A 25,943-nucleotide genomic window follows, 5' to 3' on the forward strand; every position below is an offset into this window, starting at 1 on the left:
CACTGCTATCAGAAACCTCCTCTTAAAATGTCTATAAGTCCCAGTTCAAGTTTTATGAAAAATATGATTACGTAACACTGGAATGTGGTTCTCAAGATGGACGACCAACCTGTGGTTTTTCACAGAAAAACGAATAAGTGCAGTAAAATATATCCGTCAGAGGTTCTGTTTGTTCTCTCCCTGTAGGACACACACATTTTCATATTTTTCACACATCTTGATAAGCTTATTCATTCTGTATTGAGTGTTGATAATAAACTATAGTCACAAAGTCAGGCCTGAGGGCTGGGGGGTGTTCCCTGCAATATGCTCTGCCCATAGAAATTGAATTCTAGAATGGTTCTGTCGTATGTAATAATTCTAGAATATATCTATGTTGTGTTCCGTGCAGACGCGTAAACTGACCAAGTTGGAGCGGCAGAGGTTCAGTGAGGAGGTGGAGATGCTGAAGGGTCTGCAGCACCCTAACATTGTCCGCTTCTACGACTCCTGGAAGGACAACTCCAAGGGCCTCAAGTGCATCCTGCTGGTCACCGAGCTCATGACCTCAGGCACCCTCAAAATGTGAGCTTGTCCTTCCTGCCCCAACCTGGCCTCAATCATCGTTGTAGGAGAGGAGACTGTTGTTTTGTACCATTTGTTTTATTTCCTCTACAAATTCCTCCTTACAAATTCCTAGCATTTTAATATTTTCTATATTTTATCATGATTATAGAATCTTGATAGAAAACAAGGATTGATAAAATACTTTTCCATGTGAACTCCTGATGGTCCTCACTGGTCTGGCCTGTACTGGTCTGGCCTGTACTCTATAGGTAATGCATCCTGATAGCATGTGTTTACTGCAGGTACCTGAAGAGGTTCAAGGAGATGAAGCTGAAGCTGCTGCAGCGTTGGAGTCGGCAGATCCTGAAGGGGCTCCACTTCCTCCATACCCGCACCCCTCCCATTATCCACAGGGACCTCAAGTGTGACAACATCTTCATCACCGGCCCCACCGGCTCCGTCAAGATAGGAGACCTGGGCCTGGCCACACTCAAAAGTGCCTCCTTTGCTAAAAGTGTCATTGGTGAGTGTATAAGAGTTTACTAACTAACTGCAGTCATCTAGTTTTATGGATTAATTTCATGTTTTGGGTTTTTCTAGTTTAGGGCCTTTGAGTGCTCTAACTATATAATCATTATGAAATCACTCTGCCACAGATTCCAACCCTATGATGCATGTCCTGTGTAATCAAATGTCTCTATCCTGGAGAAGATGCGTGTGTATGTGTACATCTGTGTGTGTGTATATCTGTGTGTGTGTACATCAGTGTGGTTGTGTGTGTCTTCTTGTGACTGGTATTGACTTGTCTCTCTCCTCTCCTCCAGGTACCCCAGAGTTCATGGCTCCAGAGATGTATGAGGAGAAGTATGATGAAGCTGTGGATGTCTATGCCTTTGGGATGTGTATCCTGGAGATGGCCACCTCAGAGTACCCCTACTCCGAGTGTCAGAACGCAGCCCAAATCTACCGCAAAGTCACCAGTGTGAGTGGAAATATATATGCCATTAGGCAGACCCTTTTATCCAAAGCGACTTACAGGAGTGCATGCATATATTCTTCGAAAAAAGGATTCCAAAAGGGTTCTCTGGGTGTCCCCATAGGATAACTCTTTTTGGTTCCAGGTAGAACCATTCTGGGTTCCATGTAGAATCCTATTTTTTCTAAGAGTGTACATTTTGGTATGGGTGGCCCCAGGGGGACTCAAACTCCAAACCCTGGTGTTGCAAATGCCATGCACTACAAACCTTGCAACACAGGACCATGGTCCTACACAGACTGGGACTCTCCTCTCTCCATGCAGGGTTCGTCAATAACGTAATTGTGCACACCTGTTCGCTCTCCTCCTCTTGCACTATGGAAGACAGAAAATAACCATATGAATGTCCTAGATGTCTGGAGGAAGGGAAAAGTCTACGCGGGATCCTTGGGATGTCCCAACTTTGATGTCACCCCATTGAAGTTGATATATAAAAGTTAAGGTAAGGGTTAGGTAAGGGTTGGGGTTAACGTTAGGGTAAGGACGTCCCAAGGATTCTGGATTGCACTAACCCTGGAAGAAGTCTTGATGTTAAACTCCACTCTCCAGAAACAAAGGGGCCCCGGGTGAAATGATGAAAGCACAATTTTGTAATTGTTGTGAATTTTAAAAAGCTCAGTGTGCATTACCATGTTGTAGCCTTACCGCTGTCTCTATTCTGACCTGCAATTTTGACTCATAATAGCTGATATTGAACTCAGTGATTCTGAGCTCGTTCTACACTTTCCAAAGATCTGACTGGATGCTCATGCTCAACATGAGATCTATTAGAAGATTCCATTTCCTACAGACCATGATGACATGGTGCTGGTTACCAGAGCGACAGATGACATGGTGCTGGTTACCAGGGAGACAGATGACATGGTGCTGGTTACCATGGTGAAGAGAGATATGACCTTTTCAGAGCAGCTCATAATAATGACATTTCTAACTGACTCTGATTCCAACATATTATCAGTCACTGTAGTTCCTCTTGGTGCTTCGTAGGCAAGTACCATGGTCTTGTAGTGGATGCGAACTTCGACTGAAAGCCAGTGGAGTGTGGGGAAGAGCGGGGTGACATGGGAGAACTTGGGAAGGTTGAACACCAGGTGGGCTGCAGCATTCTGGATAAGTTGCAGTGGTTTGATGGCACAAGCGAGGAGGCCAGCCAACAGCGAGTTGCAGTAGTCCAGAAGGAAGAAGACAAGAGCCTGGATTAGGACCTGCGCCGCTTCCTGTGTGAGGTAGGGTCATACACTACGGATGTTGTAGAGCATGAACCTGCGGGAGCGAGTCACACCAAGGTTCTTTGCACTTTGGGAGGGGGACACTGTGGAGTTGTCAACTGTGATGAAGAGGTCTTTGAGCGGGCAGGCCTTTCCCGGGAGGAAATGCAGCTCCGTCTTGTTGAGGTTGAGCTTGAGGTGGTGGGCCGACATCCAAGCTGAGATATCTGACAGGCACGCAGAGATACGTGTCATCACCTGGGTGTCAGAAGGGGGGAAGGAGGAAAATAGTTGAGTGTCATCTGTAAAGCAATGATAGGCAAGACCATGTGAGGATATGACGGAGCCGAGTGACTTTGTGTGTAGACAGTAGAGGAGAGGGCCTAGAACCGAGCCCTGGGGGACACCAGTAGTGAGAGTACATGGTGCAGCACATATCATCTTAGGGTCAAGAAGAAAGTTCTGCAAAAGATAGCGAGAGAGTTTGTCAGAGACAGCACGCTCAAGTGTTTTGGAAAGAAAATAAAGAGGGTATACCGGTCTTTAGTTTGACGTCAGAGGAGTAGAGAGTTGGTTTCTTGAGGAGGGGAGCGATTCAGGCCATTTTGAAGTCTGAGGGGGCGCAGCCAGTGGTCAGGGATGAATTGATGAGGGAAGTGAGAAGGTCTCCAGAGATGGTCTGGTGAAGGGAGGAGGGAATGGGGTCAAGCGGGAAGGTTGTCGGGCAGCCAGACCTCACTAGTCGCAGGATTTCATCTGGAGAGGGAGGGGAGAAAGAGGTCAAGTTGTAGGGTAGTTCTGTGTGAGTGGGACCAGTGGACTCAATAGGCTAAGTGAATGAGGAGTGGATGTCCTCAACCTTCTTTTCAAAGTGGTTGACAAAGTCGTCCACAGCGAGGGAGGAGGGAGGGGGTGGAGGATTAAGGAAGGAGGAGGAGGTGGAAAATAGTTTCCTAGGGTTAGAGTGGCTATAGCAGCGGAAGAGAAGGTAGAGAGGAGGGAGTGAAAGGATGATAGGTCCTCCGGAAGTTTAGTTTTCCTCCATTTTTGCTCTGCTGCCAGCAGCCCTGTTCTTGCAATGAGTCACTCAGCCACGGAGCAGGAGGGGAGGGCCGAGCCGGCCGGGAAAAAAGGGGACAGTGTGAGTCATAGCATATGGAAAGGGAGGAGAGTAGGTTTGAAGAGGCAGAATTAGGAGAGAGGCGGGAGAAGGATTTAGCAGAAGGGAGAGATGATAGGATAGAAGAGGATAGAGTAGTGGGAGAGAGAGAAACAAGATTGCAATGGCGCATTACCATCTGGGTAGGGGCTGAGTGGTTAGGGTTGGAGGAAAGGGAGACAGAAAAGGAAACAAAGTAGTGATCAGAGACCTGGAGTGGGGTTGCAGTGAGATTAGTAGGCAAACAGCCTATAGTAAAGATGAGGTCAAGCATATTGCCTGCCTTGACTGGGAAAGGGTGAAGTCAAAAGAGGCAAGGAGGGGAAAGAGAGAGTTGAAAGAAATGAATTGAAGGCAAACGTCGGGAGGGTGATGTCGCCAAGTACGTAGAGCGGTGAGCCATCGTCAGGAAATTAGCTTATCAAGGTTCAAGCTCATTGAGGAACTCTCTAAGGGCACCTAGTGGCCGATAAGACAACAATGTTAAGCTTGAGTGGACAAGTGACAGCATGAAATTCAAATGAGAAAATGGACACTTAAGAGAAATGAGTAGCCTTGTGCCACCACCGCGATGACCAAATGCTCTCAGACTATGAGAGAAAACGTATTCAGATGAAGAGAGAGCAGCTGTAGTAGCAGTGTTCTTTGGGGTGATCCATGTCTTTTGTCAGGGCCAAAAAGTAAAGGGACTGAAGAGCAGCATAGGCTGAGATGAACTCTGCAGTTCCAAACGCTGCCAGAGAGCAGGAATTCCACATGGGTTGTGCGCGAAATAACAAGGGTTGCAGCCAAGGGGTGGGGAGCGTCTGTAAAGACTACAGGGAGAGGTGTGAACAGGTATAGAAAACACACACGGTTGACAAAGCTACAAAATAGTAAAATGAGATCATGTGTAAATATCTAGGTAAGATACTGAAGTGAGAGAGAGGGGTGTGGAGTCTTCCTCTCCTTCCTTCCTCCAACAACTCTGCAGAACAACTCCGTAGAACAACTCCGCAGAACAACTCCGCAGAACAACTCTGCAGAACCGTATTTGTTTCGGCGATTATCTTAGTTTTGCAACACAACCGCCGCTTACAGCTGCCGCTGCAAAACCAGGGGAGACTGAAGAACTAACACTAATTGCTAATTGCCTTGCAAAGGTGAAGAGCACACCTCCCTGTACTAATTGCTGATTGCCTAGGAGAGGAGAAACCACTCCCCCTCCAATACAGCCACTGTTTACGAAAACAATAACAGTAACAAATTGCCCTGCCCCTTGATCCTGGTTGATGTGTCAACAATCATCTGCAAGTTAATAGCAGTCAGCAGTTCACACACCAAGTAGGCTACTGGGAAGACAGGCAGCACTTAAATTAGATGGCCCTAGCTAGCAAAAAGACAGTATTAGACAACAACAGATGAAGACAAAACTTATACTTATCACTCCTGGAGATATCAGGAGTCCTCTAGCTATAGAATGAAGCACTGGGAGACTAATTCACCTTTCAGCAGGACAATAACCTAAAACACAAGGCCAAATCTACACAGGAGTTGCTTACCAAGACAACATTGAATATCCCTGAGTGGTCTACTTACAGTTTTGACTTAAATCTGCTTGAAAATATATGGCAAGACTTGAAAATGGCTTTCTTGGAATGATCAACAACCAACTTGACAGAACTTGAATAATTAAAAAAATTATAATGTGCAAATATTGTACAATCCAGAGACTTACCCAACAAGACTCACAGCTGTAATCGATGCCAAGGGTGTTTCTAACATGTATCGTCTCAAGACAATTTGTGTTTTATTTTTCATATTTTTTAAAATAAATGTTAGAATTTGTCTTCCACTTTTTTGTGTAGATCAAAAGAAATAAAAGACAATTAAATGAATTTTAATCCCACTTTGTAACACAACAAAATGTGGAAAAAGTCAAGGGGTGTAAATACTTTCAGAAGGCACTCAGGAAAGAGTTCAGTTTAAAGCCCATATTTACATTTACCATTTACATTGCTGGCTCAAACTCCTTGGCTATGTCCCAAATGGCACCATACAGTGCATTCGGAAAGTATTCAGAACCCTTGATTTTTTTCCACATTTTGTTACGTTACAGCCTTATAAAAAATATAAAAAAATGTTTATAATCCTCATCAATCTACACACAATACCCCATTATGACAAAGCCAAAACAGGTTTTTTGAAATTCTTACAAATGTATAAAAAATAAAAAAACAGAAATACCTTATTTACATACAGTGGGGAAAAAAAGTATTTAGTCAGCCACCAATTGTGCAAGTTCTCCCACTTAAAAAGATGAGAGAGGCCTGTAATTTTCATCATAGGTACACGTCAACTATGACAGACAAAATGAGAAAATAAATTTCAGAAAATCACATTGTAGGATTTTTAATGAATTTATTAGCAAATTATGGTGGAAAATAAGTATTTGGTCACCTACAAACAAGCAAGATTTCTGGCTCTCACAGACCTGTAACTTCTTCTTTAAGAGGCTCCTCTGTCCTCCACTCGTTACCTGTATTAATGGCACCTGTTTGAACTTGTTATCAGTATAAAAGACACCTGTCCACAACCTCAAACAGTCACACTCCAAACTCCACTATGGCCTAGACCAAAGAGCTGTCAAAGGACACCAGAAACAAAATTGTAGACCTGCACCAGGCTGGGAAGACTGAATCTGCAATAGGTAAGCAGCTTGGTTTGAAGAAATCAACTGTGGGAGCAATTATTAGGAAATGGAAGACATACAAGACCACTGATAATCTCCCTCGATCTGGGGCTCCACGCAAGATCTCACCCCGTGGGGTCAAAATGATCACAAGAACGGTGAGCAAAAATCCCAGAACCACACGGGGGGACCTAGTGAATGACCTGCAGAGAGCTGGGACCAAAGTAACAAAGCCTACCATCAGTAACACACTACGCCGCCAGGGACTCAAATCCTGCAGTGCCAGACGTGTCCCCCTGCTTAAGCCAGTACATGTCCAGGCCCGTCTGAAGTTTGCTAGAGTGCATTTGGATGATCCAGAAGAGGATTGGGAGAATGTCATATGGTCAGATGAAACCAAAATATAACTTTTTGGTAAAAACTCAACTCGTCGTGTTTGGAGGACAAAGAATGCTGAGTTGCATCCAAAGAACACCATACCTACTGTGAAGCATGGGGGTGGAAACATCATGCTTTGGGGCTGTTTTTCTGCAAAGGGACCAGGACGACTGACCCGTGTAAAGGAAAGAATGAATGGGGCCATGTATCGTGAGATTTTGAGTGAAAACCTCCTTCCATCAGCAAGGGCATTGAAGATGAAACGTGGCTGGGTCTTTCAGCATGACAATGATCCCAAACACACCGCCCGGGCAACGAAGGAGTGGCTTCGTAAGAAGCATTTCAAGGTCCTGGAGTGGCCTAGCCAGTCTCCAGATCTCAACCCCATAGAAAATCTTTGGAGGGAGTTGAAAGTCCGTGTTGCCCAGCGACAGCCCCAAAACATCACTGCTCTAGAGGAGATCTGCATGGAGGAATGGGCCAAAATACCAGCAACAGTGTGTGAAAACCTTGTGAAGACTTACAGAAAACGTTTGACCTGTATCATTGCCAACAAAGGGTATATAACAAAGTATTGAGAAACTTTTGTTATTGACCAAATACTTATTTTCCACCATAATTTGCAAATAAATTCATTAAAAATCCTACAATGGGATTTTCTGGATTTTTTTTCTCATTTTGTCTGTCATAGTTGACGTGTACCTATGATGAAAATTACAGGCCTCTCTCATCTTTTTAAGTGGGAGAACTTGCACAATTGGTGGCTGACTAAATACTTTTTGTAAGTAATCAGACCGTTTGCTATGAGACTCGAAATTGAGTTCAGGTGCATCCTGTTTCCATTGATCATCCTTGAGATGTTTATACAACTTGATTGGAGTCCACCTGTTGTAAATTCAATTGATGTGACATGCTTTGGAAAGGCACACACCTATCTATATAATGTCCCACAGTTGACAGTGCATGTCAGAGAGAAAACCAAGCCATGAGGTCGAAATAATTGTCCGTAGAGCTCAGAGACATGATTGTGTCGAGGTACAGATCTGGAGAAGGGTACCAAAACATTTCTGCAGCATTGAAGGTCCCCAAGAACACAGTGGCCTCCATTATTCTTAAATGGAAGATGTTTGGAACCACCAAGACTCTTCCTAGAGCTGGCCGCCCGGCCAAACTAAGCAATCGGGGGAGAAGGGTCTTGGTCAGGGAGGTGACCAAGAACCCGATGGTCACTCTGACAGAGCTCCAGAGTTCCTCTGTGGAGATGGGAGAACCTTCCAGAAGGACAACCATCTCTGCAGTACTCCACCAATCAGGCCTTTATGGTAGAGTGGCCAGACTGAAGCCACTCCTCAGTAAAAGGCACATGACAGCCCGCTTGGAGTTTGCCAAAAGGCACCTAAAGGACTATCAGACCATGAGAAACAAGATTCTTTGGTTTGATGAAACCAAGATTGAACTCTTTGGCCTGAATGCCAAGCGTCACGTCTGGAGGAATCCTGGCACCATCCCTACGGTTTAGCGTGGTGGTGGCAGCATCATGCTGTGGGGATGTTTTTCAGCGGCAGGGACTGGGAGACTAGTCAGGATCGAGGGAAAGATGAACGGAGCAAAGTACAGAGAGATCCTTGATGAAAACCAACTCCAGAGCGCTCAGGACCTCAGACTGGGGTGAAGGTTCACCTTCCAACAGGACAATAACCCTAAGCACACAGCCAGGACAATGCAGGAGTGGCTTTGGGACAAGTCTCTGAATGTCCTTCAGTGGCGCAGCCAGAGCCCGGACTTGAACCCGATCAAACATCTCTGGAGAGACCTGAAAATAGCTGTGCAGCGACGCTCCCCATCCAACCTGACAGAGCTTGAGAGGCTCTGCAGAGAAGAATGGGAGAAACTCCCCAAATACAGGTGTGCCAAGCTTGTAGCGTCATACCCAAGAAGACTCAAGGCTGTAATCCCAGCCAAAGGTGCTTCAACAAATTACTGAGTAAAGGGTCTGAATACTTATGTAAATGTGATATCAGTTTTTATATTTAATACATTTACAAACATTTCTAAAAACCTGTTTTTGCTTTGTCATTCTGGGGTATTGTATTGATGAGAAAAAAACGATTTAAGCTATTTTAGAATAAGGCTGTAACGGAACAAAAAGTCAAGGGGTCTGAATACTTTCCCGAATGCACTGTATTCCCTATATGGGCTCTGGTCAAAAGTAGTGCACTGTAAAGGGAATAGGGTGCCATTTGGGACGCATCCTATTTCTCAAAACCTTATTAAAGTAATCCAGAAGTAAGTAACTCGCTGACAGAGGCATTTACTGCTCAGAGAGGCAGTCAGTAATGAAGGGAACATTGAGAGCTGTGTTCTTGTTCAGTGGGTTTGGGTGGTGACGCCACAGTGGGTTTGGGCAGGTGATGGTAGAATTATGTGTTTTGAAAATGACGTCTGCCTTCTACACAAACGTCGTCTCTCTCTCGCTCTCTCTCTTTCTAAGTGCAGGTTACTGTAGGCGTCGCTGATCGGTCGCCACTCACCATCCATAAAGTCAAAGTTCCATAAACAACTAAAAGGACCTGCTCAAGGGAGTCTGGGGCAATTACTTGGCAGATTACCACTGCTAGTCTGAACACGTTTTTAATATGTCACGTTTTAACATAATAAACTGTTCGATTCACAAGCAGAGACGTTATGACCACTGTGCAAGTATAGAGTGCATTAGAACAGAGTCAGATCAAAAGATAATACTCAATTGGTTTGCTTGCTTGTATACTGTCTGTTCCTTTGTTAAATAGATAAGCCGTAGGGTTATTGTAATTATAGTGGAGGCCAATTGAAGGGCATTGTCCTTTGTGCTACTTACTTGTTATCAAGTATTTGGAAGAGTTCAAGGGATGTGGAAAAAAGAGTCCTTTACTATCACAATGATCTCCAGATAATAGTGATATTCAGAGCATTGGCGTTATGTAACATACTGTCACGCTGTTCCCAGGTAATAACTAAGTTACAGTAGCTGATGCATTTACACAGAGAACCCATTGACTTGTTGATCCTACTTCAAGATGTGAAATGATAATATCACACCCTTAGATACAGTCCATTCCTGCCATCCAAAGTCTCACAGCTCGATTCTCTGTCTCAGAATCAATAGGCTATCAAGGAAAACATAGGCCAATGTCTGGCTGTTGGCAAATCACAAACTCAGAAGCCAAACATGACAAGTCAACATAGTTGCACAATTACAACAATGTAAACCTGTTAACCAACCAACCAAACAACCTATATTTACCAAACAGTTTTATTTTAATGTCTGAATAAACATGGGGTAAGTTCAGGACAGCTGTGATGTTAACTTTAGCTGTTTAAAACATGTGGGGATTTGCTCTGTTCTCTTACCCATAATGCACTGCTCACTGAGTTGCACCAGGGTGGGTGATGAGAGAGGTCTGCAATATTTTTGTAGCCCCGCTGCCCTTTAAACAACAGATAGACAGTCTCTCCCCCCTGCCCTCCCTCCCTCCCAACCCCTGTGTTTACCTGAAGGCAGAGCACAGTGCGATGCAGGCAGGCAGGCTGCATGCTGGCAGACATCACGCCCTCAGGGGGTTGTCCAGCTACTGGAAAGGGACTGTTGTGGGTTCAGTAATGTAGGTATACTCATCATGCGGGAGGAATGTCTGAGCCAAACATGTTTCTGTCAGGCAACATCCGAGGAAGCACATACTGTGACTGTATCTGTAGAAAAAAAGAGAAAGATATGCACACCCAACTTCAGAAGAACGTATTAAAGAAAAAGGTCAATAAATTATTATGTCCACAACTCTGTTCCCATGGTGATTTAATCAGACAACGTTTTCATCTGATCTTCGTCAGGTCCAGAGTTGCGGACATTCCTTTTTTCTTTGTATTGGTACATTCCCCCATGGTACTACTATGTCCCCGTAGGTTACCATTGCCTTCCATTTTCAACCAAGCAGGTAAATAAGCAATGCTAACCAGAATGCTTCTCCTTACAGGGGATGAAGCCAGACAGTTTCTACAAAGTCAAGGTCCCAGAGCTCAAAGAGATCATCGAAGGATGTATCCGGATGGACAAAGATGAAAGGTATTGGGCTTCTCATAATATCCTTACATTACGTAAAACATATGAGATGTTACACATATGGTGAAAATAACATTCCAGCCATCTGCTAAGTAAATTATATATAAAATCCTTTAGAGTTCAATTAAGGTGTCCAATTAAAAGGAGTTGATTGAATTTAATAGCTATATTATTCCTTTACCTCAGGTACACCATCCAGGATCTGCTGGAGCACACGTTCTTCCAGGAGAACAACGGCATCCATGTTGAGTTGGCTGAGGAGGACGACATGGTGAAGTCAGGCCTGAAGCTGTGGCTCCGCATGGACGACACCAAGAAACTCCATGGGAAATACAAGGACAACAACGCCATCGAGTTCCTGTTCGAACTCTACAAGGACGTGCCAGAGGAGGTGGCGCAGGAGATGGTGAGCAGCTCACGTTTCAAGTTGCAGGTTTATTTGCCATACTGTATGTCAAATCTTACTCAGAGCAGAGCTCTCAGCAGAGCTGAAAACAGTAAGAAAGCCATGAAATTGTAAAGTTGAGATTTATATCAGTTTAGATAGGTATACTGTATCCACTCCCTTTGGTACCCCACTCATGTGGTAATACCTGCTACTGTTATAGGCTGTGGGAGTGAACTATATAGCCCTGAGGCTGGGTATCTTCCCACAACACTTGCCTAACATAATGTCCTCTTTAACCTTTATGTCCTCTAGTTGTAGCATTAATTATTAAAATAAGGGTTTCCAGTTGTGGCTCTCACAAGCTAAGGACCAGTGGAGACAGCTAGGTGTAATACTAAAGCTATTATGCAAGTTGGTAGTAGACTCAGCTTACATATTGTTGGAGTGTCGGTGTTGCACCAGGTGGAAACACAGCCATTCTTATTTTTAGAGATAAACAAAAGAAGTTACACTTACGTATCCAGAGACACGGTGGTGATAATGAGTACAGGATGAGTTGAAGAATGAATATCCTGTAGAAATTCAGATGATATAGCTACATTTACATTTACGTCATTTAGCAGACGCTCTAGATATCCCTTTTGCAACAGACCAGGAAACACAAAGAATTTAATACCCCAAGATCTTTACAACATAGTTTACGATTCGATTACAATCGTGGTCAGCATTTAATCATCAGTGGTAGAAATGTGAGAGGAGAGCGTGGCTCAGGAAGAAAGCGGAGGTCAGGGCTTTAATAATATAATGTCTCTCTCTCTCTCGAACAGGACGCCTTAAGAAACAGCTTTTCCTAGGTTGCGTCAAATGGCACCCTATTCCCTGTATAGTGCACTACTTTTGACCAGGGCCCACACACTAGGGTGCCATTTGGGACTTGTGTCCTCCAGCCCTCTTAGCAGAGGTCACTTTTAATTAGAAGGACACGGCCTGGCCACCAGCCACAATTCCATACCTCTTCCTCCTGCCTGCTGCCTGCTGACTGCTGCCTTTTCATCAAGATCCCATTGATCATCATCCAGGACATTTAGTCTGGGTTATGGGAATCTAACAGCCTGTCTGACGAGATGTTGAGAGAGGAGGGAGGCAAACCACCAACCTTCGGTACATCCCAAATAGCACCCTATTCCTTATATAGTGCGCTACGTTTGACCAGAGCACTATGGGCCCTTTTCCTCCCGGGCCGGTCTGAGACTGGAACACTGTGTTCAGAATGGGACAGGTTTGGATGTAACACCATCGTTTAAAGGTCCACTTTGTGATTTACAGCTGTATCTTTTACATTGATTCTTGAAGAATATCAAAGGGCCTCAGATCAGCCCCTCTATACATACACAGCATCCGCTCAATACATATTGATTATCTACACAGCAAATGACAAGACTAGCGTCCTGTCCACGGAGTGTACAGGTGTACTATCTTAATTTGATCTCTGTTGTCGTAGAGAATTTTCCTGCGCAGCAGGCAATGCTAACTTCTAGTGTATTTGAGGCTTAAAAAGGCTTCTGAAGTTTGTAATTTCCACTTTGAAATATCAGACTTAATTTTCTCTTACCAAAAATGTATCAACCCCTACAAAAATGTCAACTAATTATAATCCACATAATAATTCACATTTCCTGTTGCTGCAGGATTATTTTCCTGCTGTAGCAAACTGGCTCAAATTAAGATCCTACATCTGTACAGTACAGAACAGCACGGTCAGAAAGTACATCAGACCTCTATGCATTATTATTTACACAGACAGTGTCCCCTGTAGCTCAGTTGGTAGAGCATGGCGCTTGCAACGCCAGGGTTGTGGGTTTGTTTCCCACGGGGGGCCAGTATGAAAATGTATGCACTCACTAACTAACTGTAAGTGGCTCTGGATAAGAGCGTCTGCTAAATGACTAAAATGTAAATGTAGTTCATGGAATGTGATGTGTTCCCTGTTTGTATCAGTATTAAGTCCTGACTTTGCTATGTCCCTTCTCCCAGGTAGTGCTGGGCTTCGTGTGCGAGGCCGACTTCAAACTTGTGGCCAAGGCCATCCGGGACCGCGTCAACGTCATCAAGCGCCAGCGTGACAAACTGCGCCGCCTCGCAGAGAAGAAGCAGGAAGAGGAGGAGCCCAAGCCTGCACTGCAGCCACCCTCCCCGAAAATCAACAGGTCTCCATCAAAGCCCCCTCAGAGCCTCATAGGCGTCCACACCCTCACCCCGGCACAGAGCCAGGATCACCCCCCCCCGAACCCGATGACCCCCGACCTGTCCCCCGTCAACAGCTCTCTGGACTCGGGCATCAATGCCAGCTTCATCCATGAACCTGAGGAACCAGAGGCAGACCAGCACCAGCATTTCCAGGTCCACCACACCAGCTGCTCCTCGGCCAACTGTGAGAACACTTAACTTAACCTTCAGCTAATTTAAGATGTGGCTCCGTCCCGAATGGCACCCTAGTCCCTATATAGTGCACTACTTTTGACCAGGGCCCATTGGTTTCATAACTGTTGGTTTAATATCTGTTGTAGTGCTGAATGGCCCTGACTAGATGTACAGATGTTTTTTTTTTTTGTCATTTAGCAGACGCTCTTATCCAAAGCGACTTACAGTTAGTGAGTGCATACATTTTCATACTGGCCCCCCGTGGGAAACGAACCCACAACCCTGGCATTGCAAGTGCCATGCTCTACCAACTGAGCTACAGTTGTGTGTGTGTGTGTGTGTGTGTTTGCGTGTTTGCGTGCGTGCGTGCGTGATTGTCCTCAAATGTTTTTTAGTGACCAGCAGAGAGACAATCAGAACCCTCTGTGTGGTCGATCCCTATAATAATAATAATAGTTCCAGTTAATCTAGTTTAAATATTGGAGCTGCGTTCTTCCACATTTGTCATTGTGTCCTGACCATGGTGTTAATCTATAGGGAATCCTCTGAGCCCTCTCTGTGTGTGTGCGTGTGTGTGTGTGTGTGTGTGGGGGGGGGGGGTATATGCATGCATTTGTCTGTGTAAGTGAGTGTGTGCGTGCCTGTGTGGGTGTGTGAGTGCGTGGTGCATGCAATCCTTTGTGTGAGTGCGTCTGTGTCACTCAGTCAGTGAGTGCGGCCCTGCCTGGTCAGTCTCATGGCTGATGTCTCATGCCTGGTCAGTCACATGCTCATGGCTGATGTCTCATGCCTGGTCAATCTCATGGCTGATGTCTCATGCCTGGTCAGTCACATGCTCATGGCTGATGTCTCATGTGTTTGTTGTAACAGCTGACTGTAAGACAGAAGGCTATCTCAGCTCCTCTGGCCTCCACAACCCCCTGGAGATAGTGGTCAGCCTCAACAGGTCAACCTTGACCCCTCCCACCCTGACCCAAAACACTGGGACTGGGACTACTGCCCTCAACAGACACCCTCAGCACCACACCATCCCAGCCCTCCGCTTCCCCTCGGTGTGTGCATGGGACAAATAGCTAGCTAGCTATGATGATGACTAGTAACTCTACCTGAACTGTACATTAATAAAATTGTATTTTTGAATGACCATTATACACTATGTGACTGTTCCCTCTCCCTTGTCCTGTTTGTAGAGTATTGCAGTATTGGGTAATACGGAGCATGGCCACTCTGGAGGACACTCTACCAGCGGCTTCAACTCACCTGTGGACAGGTACACTCCTCAGCCTCTTCCCTAGAATAGATACTTTATTGTCCATTTTTGGTAGAAAGAGAAATTAATCTCCTGCCTTTCCCATCACCCACACACACAAACACACCCACCCACGCACACACACACAAACACACCCACACACACAAACACTCAAATGCACACACACACACACACACACATTGAGAGGCACAGGGTCAGTCAGTGCTGCGTTCCTTGATCTGTTTTGGGGGTGCTTCCAACAGCAGTGGAATCAGAGATAAACCGACCACCAGTTGCCAAGTTGCTACTCGACCCTCTAACCTCTAGGCTTCATACGCCTCCGTACACATCTGTGTCCAAACAGTTAGACTGACCTGAAGGAAACAACAGCTCCTCTCTCCAGCTGAGGGAAACAGTCTCACTCTCTCCAGCTGAAGGATAAAACAGCCTCTCTCTTTCCAGCTGAGGGAAACAACAGCCTCTCTCTATCCAGGAGGGATTCAACAGCCTCTCTCTCTCCAGCTGAGGGAAACAACAGCATCTCTCTACAGCTGAGGGAAACAACAGCCTCTCTCTCCAGCTGATGGAAACAACAGCCTCTTTCTCCAGCTGAGGGAACCAACAGTCTCTCTCCAGCTGAGGGAAACAACAGCCTCTCTCTCCAGCTGAGGGAAACAACAGCCTCTCTCTCCAGCTGAGGGAAACAACAGCCTCTCTCTCTCCAGCTGAGGGAAACAACAGCCTCTCTCTCCAACTGAGGGAAACAACAGCCTCTCTCTTCAGCTGAGGGACACAACAGCCTCTCTCTCTCCAGCTGATAGAACAACACCCTCTCTCTCTCCAGCTGAGGGAAACAACAGCCTGTCTCTCTCCTGCTGAGGGAAACAACAGTCCCTCTCTTCATCTGAGGGAAACAACAGCCCTTCTCTCCAGCTGAGGGAAACAACAGCCTGTCTCTCTCAAACTGAGGGAAACAACAGCTTCTCTCTTTCCAGCTGAGGGAAACAACAGCCTCACTCTTTCCAGCTGAGGGAAACAACAGCCTCACTCTCTCCAGCTGAGGGACACAACAGCCTCTCTCTCTCCAGCTGAGGGAAACAACAGCCTTAATCTCTCCAGCTGAGGTAAACAACAGCCTCTCACTCCAGCTGAGGGAAACAACAACCTCTCTCTAGTCTATTTATTGAAGCACAATGGACTTTTGTATCAGATGTTTCTGGTAACTGTGTTTTCCATGAAGCGGTATGTGAGGAGAACAGCTTTCTTCTCTGTAGGGGAGCCTTGAATGGGGTTGGGGGGTTGAGGTGGGGGGTGGTGAGGTGGGGGCTGGTCTGTGTGTGCGTGTGTGTGTGCGTGTGTGCGTGTGTGTGTGTGTGTGTGTGTGTGTGTGGGTGGGTGCATGCCTGCATGTGTAGCACATGGGGAAGTGTGAAAGTCTCCCAACTTACGCAGCTGAATAGCTAGCTTTTCGCGTGGCGTGACTGGTAAAACATTTCCAGAAGGAGGTCATGTGTGCTAGCAAGACAGAGGTCCTCGGTTCGAGTCTTGGTGTGATCCGAATCAGGAGGAAGTGGTACTCGCTAAGCAAGCAGCGTGAAGTCCTTTACGTGTGTGTTGTCATCTGGTGCCCATCCTGTCTAGGGAATCCCTTATTCAAGTTTTGTCCTCTGAGAACTAAAGTTACCCAAAAGTTATTCAGATTTTAGTGAATGGATAGAAAGCACAGTGGAATCTGCCAACTAGTAAAGCGTCTGTCTGTAAATGTTTGCTGGCCTCAGAGGTATTGGTGGATGGATGGATGGAGGGAGGGATAAATCAGGGACCACGGCGCTAAGAGACTCAGGGGACTCAATTAGCTAACCATGAAGCTTTTTAAAAGTACTGCATGTTCTCCCAGGCTGTGTAACACATTTTCATTACATAAATGCTTCATTGCTGAACAGAACACATGGATTTGTTATTTCTATAGGAGATCCCATATTACAGCACACTGACGTTTACTATATCCTCACATTAGGCTTTATTTGGCATATACACTCACCGGCCAGGTTATTAGGTACACCCATCTAGTACCGGGTCGTACCCCCCTTTGCATCCAGAACAGCCTGAATTCTTTGGGGCATTCTACAAGGTGTCGGAAACGTTCCACAGGGATGTTGGTCCATGCTGACGCGATAGCATCACGCAGTTGCTGCAGATTGGACGGTGGTACATTCATGCTGCGAACAGCCTGTTCCATCTCATCCCAAAGATGCCCTATTGGGTTGAGTTCTGGGGACTGCACAGGCCAGTCAATTAAACTGAACTCGCTGTCATTTTCCAGGAAATGTTTTTCCACTCCTCAACTGTCCAGTGTTGGGGATCGCGTACCCACTGGAGCCGCTTCTTCTTGTTTTTAGCTGAGAGGAGTGGACTTATCATCGGTTTGATCGTCTGCTGCAATAACCCATCCATGACAAGGACCAACGAGTTGTGCATTCTGAGATGCCGTTCTGCACACCACTGTTGTACTGCGCCGTTATTTGCCTGTATGTGACCGGCCTGATAGCTTCCACAATTCTTGCCATTCTCCTTCGAATTCTCATCAACTAGCTGTTTTCGCCCACAGGACTGCTGCTGACTGGATGTTTTTTGTTTGTCACACCATTCTCGGTAAACCCTAGACACTGTCATGCATGAAATGCCCAGGAGGCCGGACGTTTCTGAGATACTGGATCCGGCGCGCCTGGCACTGACAATCATACCAAACTCAAAGTCTCTTAGGAAACTATTTTTGCCCATTCTAACGTTCAATCGAACAGTAACTGAATGCCTCGATGCCCTTCTGCCTGCTTTATATAGCAAGCCACGGCCACATGACTCACTGTTTGTAGGTGCGATTCATTTTCCTGAACGGGGGGTTTACCTAATAAACTCTCCAGTGAGTGTATATTTGGCATGTATAGCGGTCTGTTTCTGGTCCTGTTTTGATGGGTGGTTGTTTCCATTTCTTTCTCATGGTTCATGTATTAACTCAGTTCATGTATTAACTCAGAAATGGCTGCAACATAAAATTAACCAGTGGTTTTACAGCGGTAATGACACAAATTTACTAACACACCAATCATCTTCACAGCTACGCCTCTGACGTCACCTCAGGTTTGAGTGACGGCTACGAGGGCCTATCAGAGAGGAGTGGCAAGACTGCTGCCGGGCGCACGGCTGGCAAGCTGTTCCGGAGGAGAGCCCGTTCAAGACTGCGCATCACTGGGGTAAAACAAATCAATCAATCAATTAATCAATCAAGACTATTCTATACAACTGATTGTCAAGTCTGATTGTCAAGTCCAAAATTAGGGCCCGTCCCAAAAGCACCCTATTCCCTATATAGTGTAGTAATAGAATGCTAATAGGGTACATTAATTTAGCAGCAGCACCTTTTTTATATACAGTACCAGTCAAAAGTTTGGACACACCTAGGGTTTTTCTTAATTTTTTTTACATTGTAGAATAATAGTGAAGACATCAAAACTATGTAATAACACATATGGAATCATGTAGTAACCAAAAGACTGTTAAACAAATCAAAATATATTTTATATTTGAGATTCTTCAAATAGCCACCCTTTCCCTTGATGACAGCTTTGCACACTCTTGGCATTCTCTCAACCAGCTTCATGAGGTAGTCACCTGGAATGCTTTTCAACTAACAGGCGTGCCTTCTTAAAAGTTAATTTGTGGAATTGTTTTCCTTCTTAATGCGTTTGAGCCAATCAGTTGTGTTGTGACAAGGTAAGGGGGTATACAGAAAGAGCCCTATTTGGTAAAAGGCCAAGTCCATATTATGGAAAGAACAGCTCAAAGAGAAATGACAGTCCATAATTACTTTAAGACATGAACGTCAGTCAAATACGGAAAATTTCAAGAACTTTGAAAGTTTCTTCAAGTGCAGTTGCAAAAACCATCAAGCGCTATGATGAAAATGGCTCTCATGAGGACTGCCACAGGAATGGAAGACCCAGAGTTACCTCTGCTGCAGAGGATAAGTTCATTAGAGTTACCAGGCTCAGAAATTGCAGCCCAAATAAATGCTTCACAGAGTTCAAGTCACAGACATATCTCAACATCAACTGTTCAGAGGAGAGTGTGTGATTCAGGCCTTCATGGTTGAATTGCTGCAATTAAACCACTTCTAAAGGACACCAATAATAAGAAGAGACTTGCTTGGGCCAAGAAACATGAGCAATGGACATTAGGCCGGTGGAAATTTGAGATTTTTGGTTCCAACCGCCGTGTCTTTGTGAGACGCGGTGTGGGTGAACGGATGATCTCTGCATGTGTAGTTCCCACCGTAAGGCATGGAGGAGGAGGTGTTATGGTGTGGGGGTGCTTTGCTGGTGACACTGTCTGGGATTTATTTAGAATTCAAGGCACACTTAAACAGCATTGCCACCACAGCATTCTGCAGCGAAACGCCATCCCATCTGGTTTGGGCTTAGTGGGACTATCATTTGTTTTTCAACAGGACAATGACCCAACACACCTCCAGGCTGTGTAAGGGCAATTTTACCAAGTAGAGTGGTGGAGTGCTGCATCAGATGACCTGGCCTCCACAATCCCCCGACCTCAACCCAATTGAGATGGTTTGGGATGAGTTGGACCATAGAGTGAAGGAAAAACAAGTGCTCAGCATATGTGGGAACTCCTTCAAGACTATTGGAAAAGCATTCCAGGTGAAGCTGGTTGAGAAAATGCCAAGAGTGTGCAAAGCTGTCATCAAGGCAAAGGGTGGCTATTTGAAGAATCTCAAATATAAAATATATTTTGATTTATTTAACACTTTTTAGGTTACTACATGATTCCATATGTGTTATTGCATAGTTTTAATGTCTTCACTATTATTCTACAATGTAGAAAATAGTAAAAATAAAGAAAAACCCATGAATGAGTAGGTGACTTGGCTTATCCTCTCGGAGGTTATGCTGCTGCTACAGTATGCTCATCCTGCCATGTGAACAGAACATGAACTCAGCAAAAAAAGAAACATCCCTTTTTCAGGATCCTGTCTTTCAAAGATAATTAGTAAAAATCCAAATAACTTCACAGATCTTCATTGTAAACGGTTTAAACACTGTTTCCCATGCTTGTTCAATGAACCATAAACAATTAATTAACATGCACCTGTGGAACGGTCGTAAAGACACTAACAGCTTACAGACGGTACATTTACATTTTAGTCATTTAGCAGACGCTCTTATCCAGAGCGACTTACAGTTAGTGAGTGCATACATTATTTTTTTTTGTTTTCATACTGCCCCCCCGTGGGAATTGAACCCACAACCCTGGCATTGCAAACGCCATGCTCTACCAACTGAGCTACATCCCTGCCAGCCATTCCCTCCCCTACCCTGGACGACGCTTGGCCAATTGTGCGCCGCCCCATGGGTCTCCCGGTCGCGGCTGGCTACGACAGAGCCTGGATTCGAACCAGGATCTCTAGTGGCACAGCTAGCACTGCGATGCAGTGCCTTAGACCACTGCGCCACTCGGGAGATGGCAATTAAGGTCACAGTTATGAAAACTTAGGACACTAAAGAGGCCTTTGTACTGAAAAACACCAAAAGAAAGATGCCCAGGGTCCCTGCTCATCTGCGTGAACTTGCCTTAGGCATGCTGCAAGGAGGCATGAGGACTGCAGATGTGGCCAGGGCAATAAATTGCAATGTCCTTACTGAGAGACGACTAAGACAGCGCTACAGGGAGACAGGACGGACAGCTGAACGTCCTCACAGTGGCAGACCATGTGTAACAACACCTGCACAGGATCGGTACATCCGAACATCACACCTGCGGGACAGGTACAGGATGGCAACAACAACTGCCCGAGTTACACCAGGAATGCACAATCCCTCCATCAGTGCTCAGACTGTCCGCAATAGGCTGAGAGAGGCTGGACTGAGGGCTTGTAGGCCTGTTGTAAGGCAGGTCCTCACCAGACATCACCGGCAACAACATCGCTTATGGGCACAAACCCACTGTCGCTGGACCAGACAGGACTGGCAAAAAGTGCTCTTCACTGACAAGTCACGGTTTTGTCTCACCAGGGGTGATGGTCAGATTCTCGTTTATCGTCGAAGGAATGAGGGTTACACCGAGGCCTGTACTCTGGAGCAGGATCGATTTGGAGGTGGAGGGTCCGTCATGGTCTGGGGTGGTGTGTCACAGCATCATCGGACTGAGCTTGTTGTCATTGCAGGCAATCTCAACGCTGTGCGTTACAGGGAAGACATCCTCCTCCCTCATGTGGTACCCTTCCTGCAGGCTCATCCTGACATGACCCTCCAGCATGACAATGCCACCAGCCATACTGCTCATTCTGTACGTGATTTCCTGCAAGACAGGAATGTTAGTGTTCTGCCATGGCCAGCGAAGAGCCCGGATCTCAATCCCATTGAGCACGTCTGGGACCTGTTGGATCGGAGGGTGAGGGCTAGGGCCATTCCCCCCAGAAATGTCCGGGAACTTGCAGGTGCCTTGGTGGAATAGTTGGGTAACATCTCACAGCAAGAACTGGCAAATCTGGTGCAGTCCATGAGTAGGAAATGCACTGCAGTACTTAATGCAGCTGGTGGCCACACCAGGTTACTTTTGATTTTGAACCCCCCTTTGTTCAGGGACACATTATTCAATTTCTGTTAGTCACATGTCTGTGGAACTTCAGTTTATGTCTCAGTTGTTGAATCTTGTTATGTTCATACAAATATTTACACATGTTAAGTTTGCTGAAAATAAACGCAGTTGACAGTGAGAGGACATTTCTTTTTTTGCTGAGTTTATTTACATTTACATTTTAGTCATTTAGCAGACGCTCTTATCCAGAGCGACTTACAGGAGCAATTAGGGTTAAGTGCCTTGCTTAAGGGCACATCGACAGATTTTTCACCTAGTCGGCTCGGGGATTAGAACCAGCGACCTTTCGGTTACTGGCACAACGCTCTTACCCACTAAGCTACCTGCCGCCCCAGTAAGGTATTTATCAGTAAGGTCTCAATGGAAGCTTACACACGTCTGCATACACACGTTCTGCATACACACGTTTTGCATACACACTTTCTGCATACACACATTCTGCATAAACTTGTTCTGCATACACACGTTCTGCATACACATGTTCTGCATACAAATGTTCTGCTGCTTCCCCAGTGTTTCTTTAGTCTACAGAACATAAACAAAGTAACCCTGATGGATGGTGTCTCTATGTGCAGCTCTCTGACAAAGACGACCGGGTGGTGGAGTGTCAGCTGCAGACTCACAATGACAAGATGGTTACCTTCAAGTTCGACCTGGACGGAGACAACCCAGAGGACATCGCAGCTGTCATGGTTAGTAGTCACCTCTAGGATTCCCTATTCCCTATGTAGTTCACAACTTTTGACCACGGCCCTAAATAGGGAATAGAGTACACCATTTTGGACGCAGACCTAGTCTACTCAGTCAATCATTGGCCCTTCACTGTTCTACAAATAATATACCTACACACTATAGGGTAGTACAATCTCCAGAGAAATGATGCACTACCAGCTTATTTTACTGACATATACTACTATCTACCCCTATCTCACATAGCAGCACAGGCTCTACGTCCTTCTTCCAGTTTAAACACTCTTGTCTCTGTGTTTCTCTGTCATATAGATGTATCTCAATTAGGGGGATGTGAGGCAAGCAGATAAGCAGTTTACGTACGTGCCATTTTAGTTTACACACGTGTCTCATTTAGGTGTGATTACGAACTTGGGGAGGTTCTGGCATAGGGATACACAAAGAACGTAGGCAAGATTAGGTATTTTCTACTTCTGTTGGTGGTAGATTCTAGAACTTTGTGTTCACTGAGTATTCTGTTTACTCTGACTCTGAATGAAACACAGTGAGCTTTTGTTCAGGCGAGTCTTGGCACAGAGTTGGTCAGGCCTTATTAGTGCAGTACACCAGCACTACATGCTGACAGGAGAGCCAGCCCATTCACCACACCCAACCATCAACCACCCAACCACCCAACCACCCACCCAACCACCCAACCACCCAACCACCCAACCACCCAACCACCAAACCACCCAACCACCCACCCAACCACCCAACCACCAAACCACCCAACCACCCAACCACCAAACCACCCAACCACCCACCCAACCACCCAACCACCCAACCACCCAACCAACCACCCAACCACCCAACCACCCACCCAACCACCCAACCACCCAACCAACCACCCAAACACCCATCCAACCACCCAACCACCAAACCACCCAACCACCAAACCACCCAAACACCCAACCACCCAACCACAATTCACAGAATTACACAAACCACGGGGTACTGCACGTGGTCCACGGGGTACTGCAGGTGGTCAACATTTTTTGGGTGATTATTTATTTTAATTGTATTTTTTTGTTGTTTAATTTTTTTGTTGTTGAAAAAATAATAACAGTTGGGAGTATTAATATTATTATTTGCAATTTTACATAACTTTTCACAATGCAAATTGTTTATAATAATTATTATAATAATAGGCCTTTTATTTGTTACATTCACTGCAAAAATGGACAACATATTTTATTTATTTTTAAATCTGCGATGTAATTTGGTGGTCCCAGGAACGGAAAAGGTTGGGAACCGCTCCTCTAGACTGCTCCAACAAATTAGTACTGTGTGTGGAGGTTACACAAAAAGCCACTTATGACAATAGCTGAAAGCGGAAGGACGGATGGACGTACAGACAGACATACATACACAGACAGGCAGGCAGGCAGGCAAACAGGCAGGCAGGCAGGCAGACAGACATTGAGTTGATAGACAGGTGTTATTAATGTAATTATTATTATGTTATTCATGTGTTATTGATTTATTCATGGTATGTGTCTTTTCCAGGTACACAATGAGTTCATCCTGCCATCGGAGAAGGAGGGTTTCATCCACCGCATGGGTGACATCATCAAGAGGGCGGAGACTCTGATGAAGGAGCACATGGTCCACGTGGGCGGCAGCCATGGAGCGCCACGCCCACAATACCACAACGGGGTCAACTCACTGTCTGCATCACAGGTCAGTACCAGCTCAGGGTTCCCATCATAAAAATCACTGATTTCATTCTATATGGTTCCTATATCATGATTCCTATATCACCTAAACCAAAGACAACAATGCTCTCACTAACTGTGGATCTATATGGTGCTATAGTGTGCTATATGGAGCTATACGGAGCTATACGGTGCTATATATAAAAAAACATATATTTAACCTTTATTTAACTAGGCAAGTCAGTTAAGGATAAATTCTTATTTACAATGACGGCCTACACCGGCCAAACCCGGACAATTGTGCGCCGCCCTATGGGACTCCCAATCACGGCCGGTTGTGATACAGCCTGGAATCGAACCAGGGGGCCTGTAGTGACGCCTCAAGCACTGAGATGCAGTGCCTTAGACCGCTGCGCCACTCGGGAACCCTATATGAAGCTATATGGAGCTATATGGTGCTATACGGTGCTATATGGAGCTATACATTACATTTACATTTTAGTCATTTAGCAGACGCTCTTATCCAGAGCGACTTACTGTTAGTGAGTGCATACATTCTTTTTTATTTTTCATACTGGCCCCCCGTGGGAATCGAACCCACAACCCTGGCGTTGCAAACGCCATGCTCTACCAACTGAGCTACATCCCTGCCGGCCATTCCCTCACCTACGACGCTGGGCCAATTGTGCGCCGCCCCATGGGTCTCCCGGTCGCGGCCGGCTACGACAGAGCCTGGATTCGAACCAGGATCTCTAGTGGCACAGCTAGCACTGCGATGCTATACGGCGCTATAGGGAGCTAAATGGTGCTATATGGAGCTATATGGAGCCATATGGAGCCATACGGAGCCATAGGGAGCTATATGGAGCTATAGGGAGCTATATGGAGCTATATGGAGCTATATGGAGCTATATGGAGCTATAGGGGGCTATAGGGGGCTATAGGGAGCTATATGGAGCTATAGGGAGCTATAGGGAGCTATATGGAGCTATATGGAGCTATAGGGAGCTATATGGAGCTATATGGAGCTACATGGAGCTATATAATAAAGATACAGTAGCATTTCTTTTATGCTACCCTCTGTGCATTATATATTACATTATACATGAGTTACAATACAATTCCCCAGCTGTGCTTATCCTGGGCAGGTCACACTAGTCCCAAGTAGAAGATTGTGTTTAGTAGGGGCCTCATGGGGAAAAAGCCCTCAGAGACAGAGACGGGTTAAGGCAGGGTTCTCCAACCCTGTTCCTGGAGAGCTACCCTCCTGTAGGTGCCCTAGATTAGGGATGGAGCAAAAACCTACATTACGGTAGTTAAGGAGATTCCCGGGTTTAGGAGTTATGGAGAAAGCAATATGAGTAACACTGTAATCAGGACATGGTGGTACTAAAAAGCTCTTTAACCTTCATAGAAATCCTATGATGTCATTAGTGGAACCAACCAACAGGCCTCCCTCTTTCCTCTCCCACCCTCTGGTGGTTCACTGAGAAAGGGGCTACATCCCACATGGCACCCTATTCCCTTTATAGTGCACTACTTTTGGGTTTAGGGCTCTGGTCAAAAGTAGTGCAGTGTATAGAATAGGGTGCCATTTGGGAAGCACATGTACCTAGATAGGGGCAGCCAGGAGAGAATACTCTGTACTTACATTTTTACATTTACATTTTAGTCATTTAGCAGACGCTCTTATCCAGAGCGACTTACAGGAGCAATTAGGGTTAAGTGCCTTGCTCAA

The 25,943-nt window shown here is 45.5% G+C and overlaps 1 protein-coding gene across 1 annotated transcript in view; it reads left to right on the forward strand.

Moving 5' to 3' along the window:
- Positions 1 to 25,943, forward strand: part of LOC311120735 (serine/threonine-protein kinase WNK4-like) — a gene marked incomplete at both ends in the record, with an annotated part of 96,687 nt that overhangs the window by 45,886 nt on the left and 24,858 nt on the right. The window contains 11 exons of the mRNA XM_084157885.1: positions 392 to 564; positions 849 to 1,069; positions 1,371 to 1,528; positions 11,009 to 11,097; positions 11,281 to 11,500; positions 13,517 to 13,913; positions 14,774 to 14,955; positions 15,094 to 15,173; positions 18,268 to 18,403; positions 22,397 to 22,513; positions 24,057 to 24,230. Coding sequence (XP_084014011.1) covers positions 392 to 564; positions 849 to 1,069; positions 1,371 to 1,528; positions 11,009 to 11,097; positions 11,281 to 11,500; positions 13,517 to 13,913; positions 14,774 to 14,955; positions 15,094 to 15,173; positions 18,268 to 18,403; positions 22,397 to 22,513; positions 24,057 to 24,230 — 1,947 coding nt within the window. The remainder of the gene's footprint in view (positions 1 to 391; positions 565 to 848; positions 1,070 to 1,370; positions 1,529 to 11,008; positions 11,098 to 11,280; positions 11,501 to 13,516; positions 13,914 to 14,773; positions 14,956 to 15,093; positions 15,174 to 18,267; positions 18,404 to 22,396; positions 22,514 to 24,056; positions 24,231 to 25,943) is intronic.

The sequence above is a fragment of the Coregonus lavaretus genome, assembly GCF_964263955.1.
Source record: "Coregonus lavaretus genome assembly, chromosome: 1".
Taxonomy (NCBI): Eukaryota; Metazoa; Chordata; class Actinopteri; order Salmoniformes; family Salmonidae; genus Coregonus; species Coregonus lavaretus.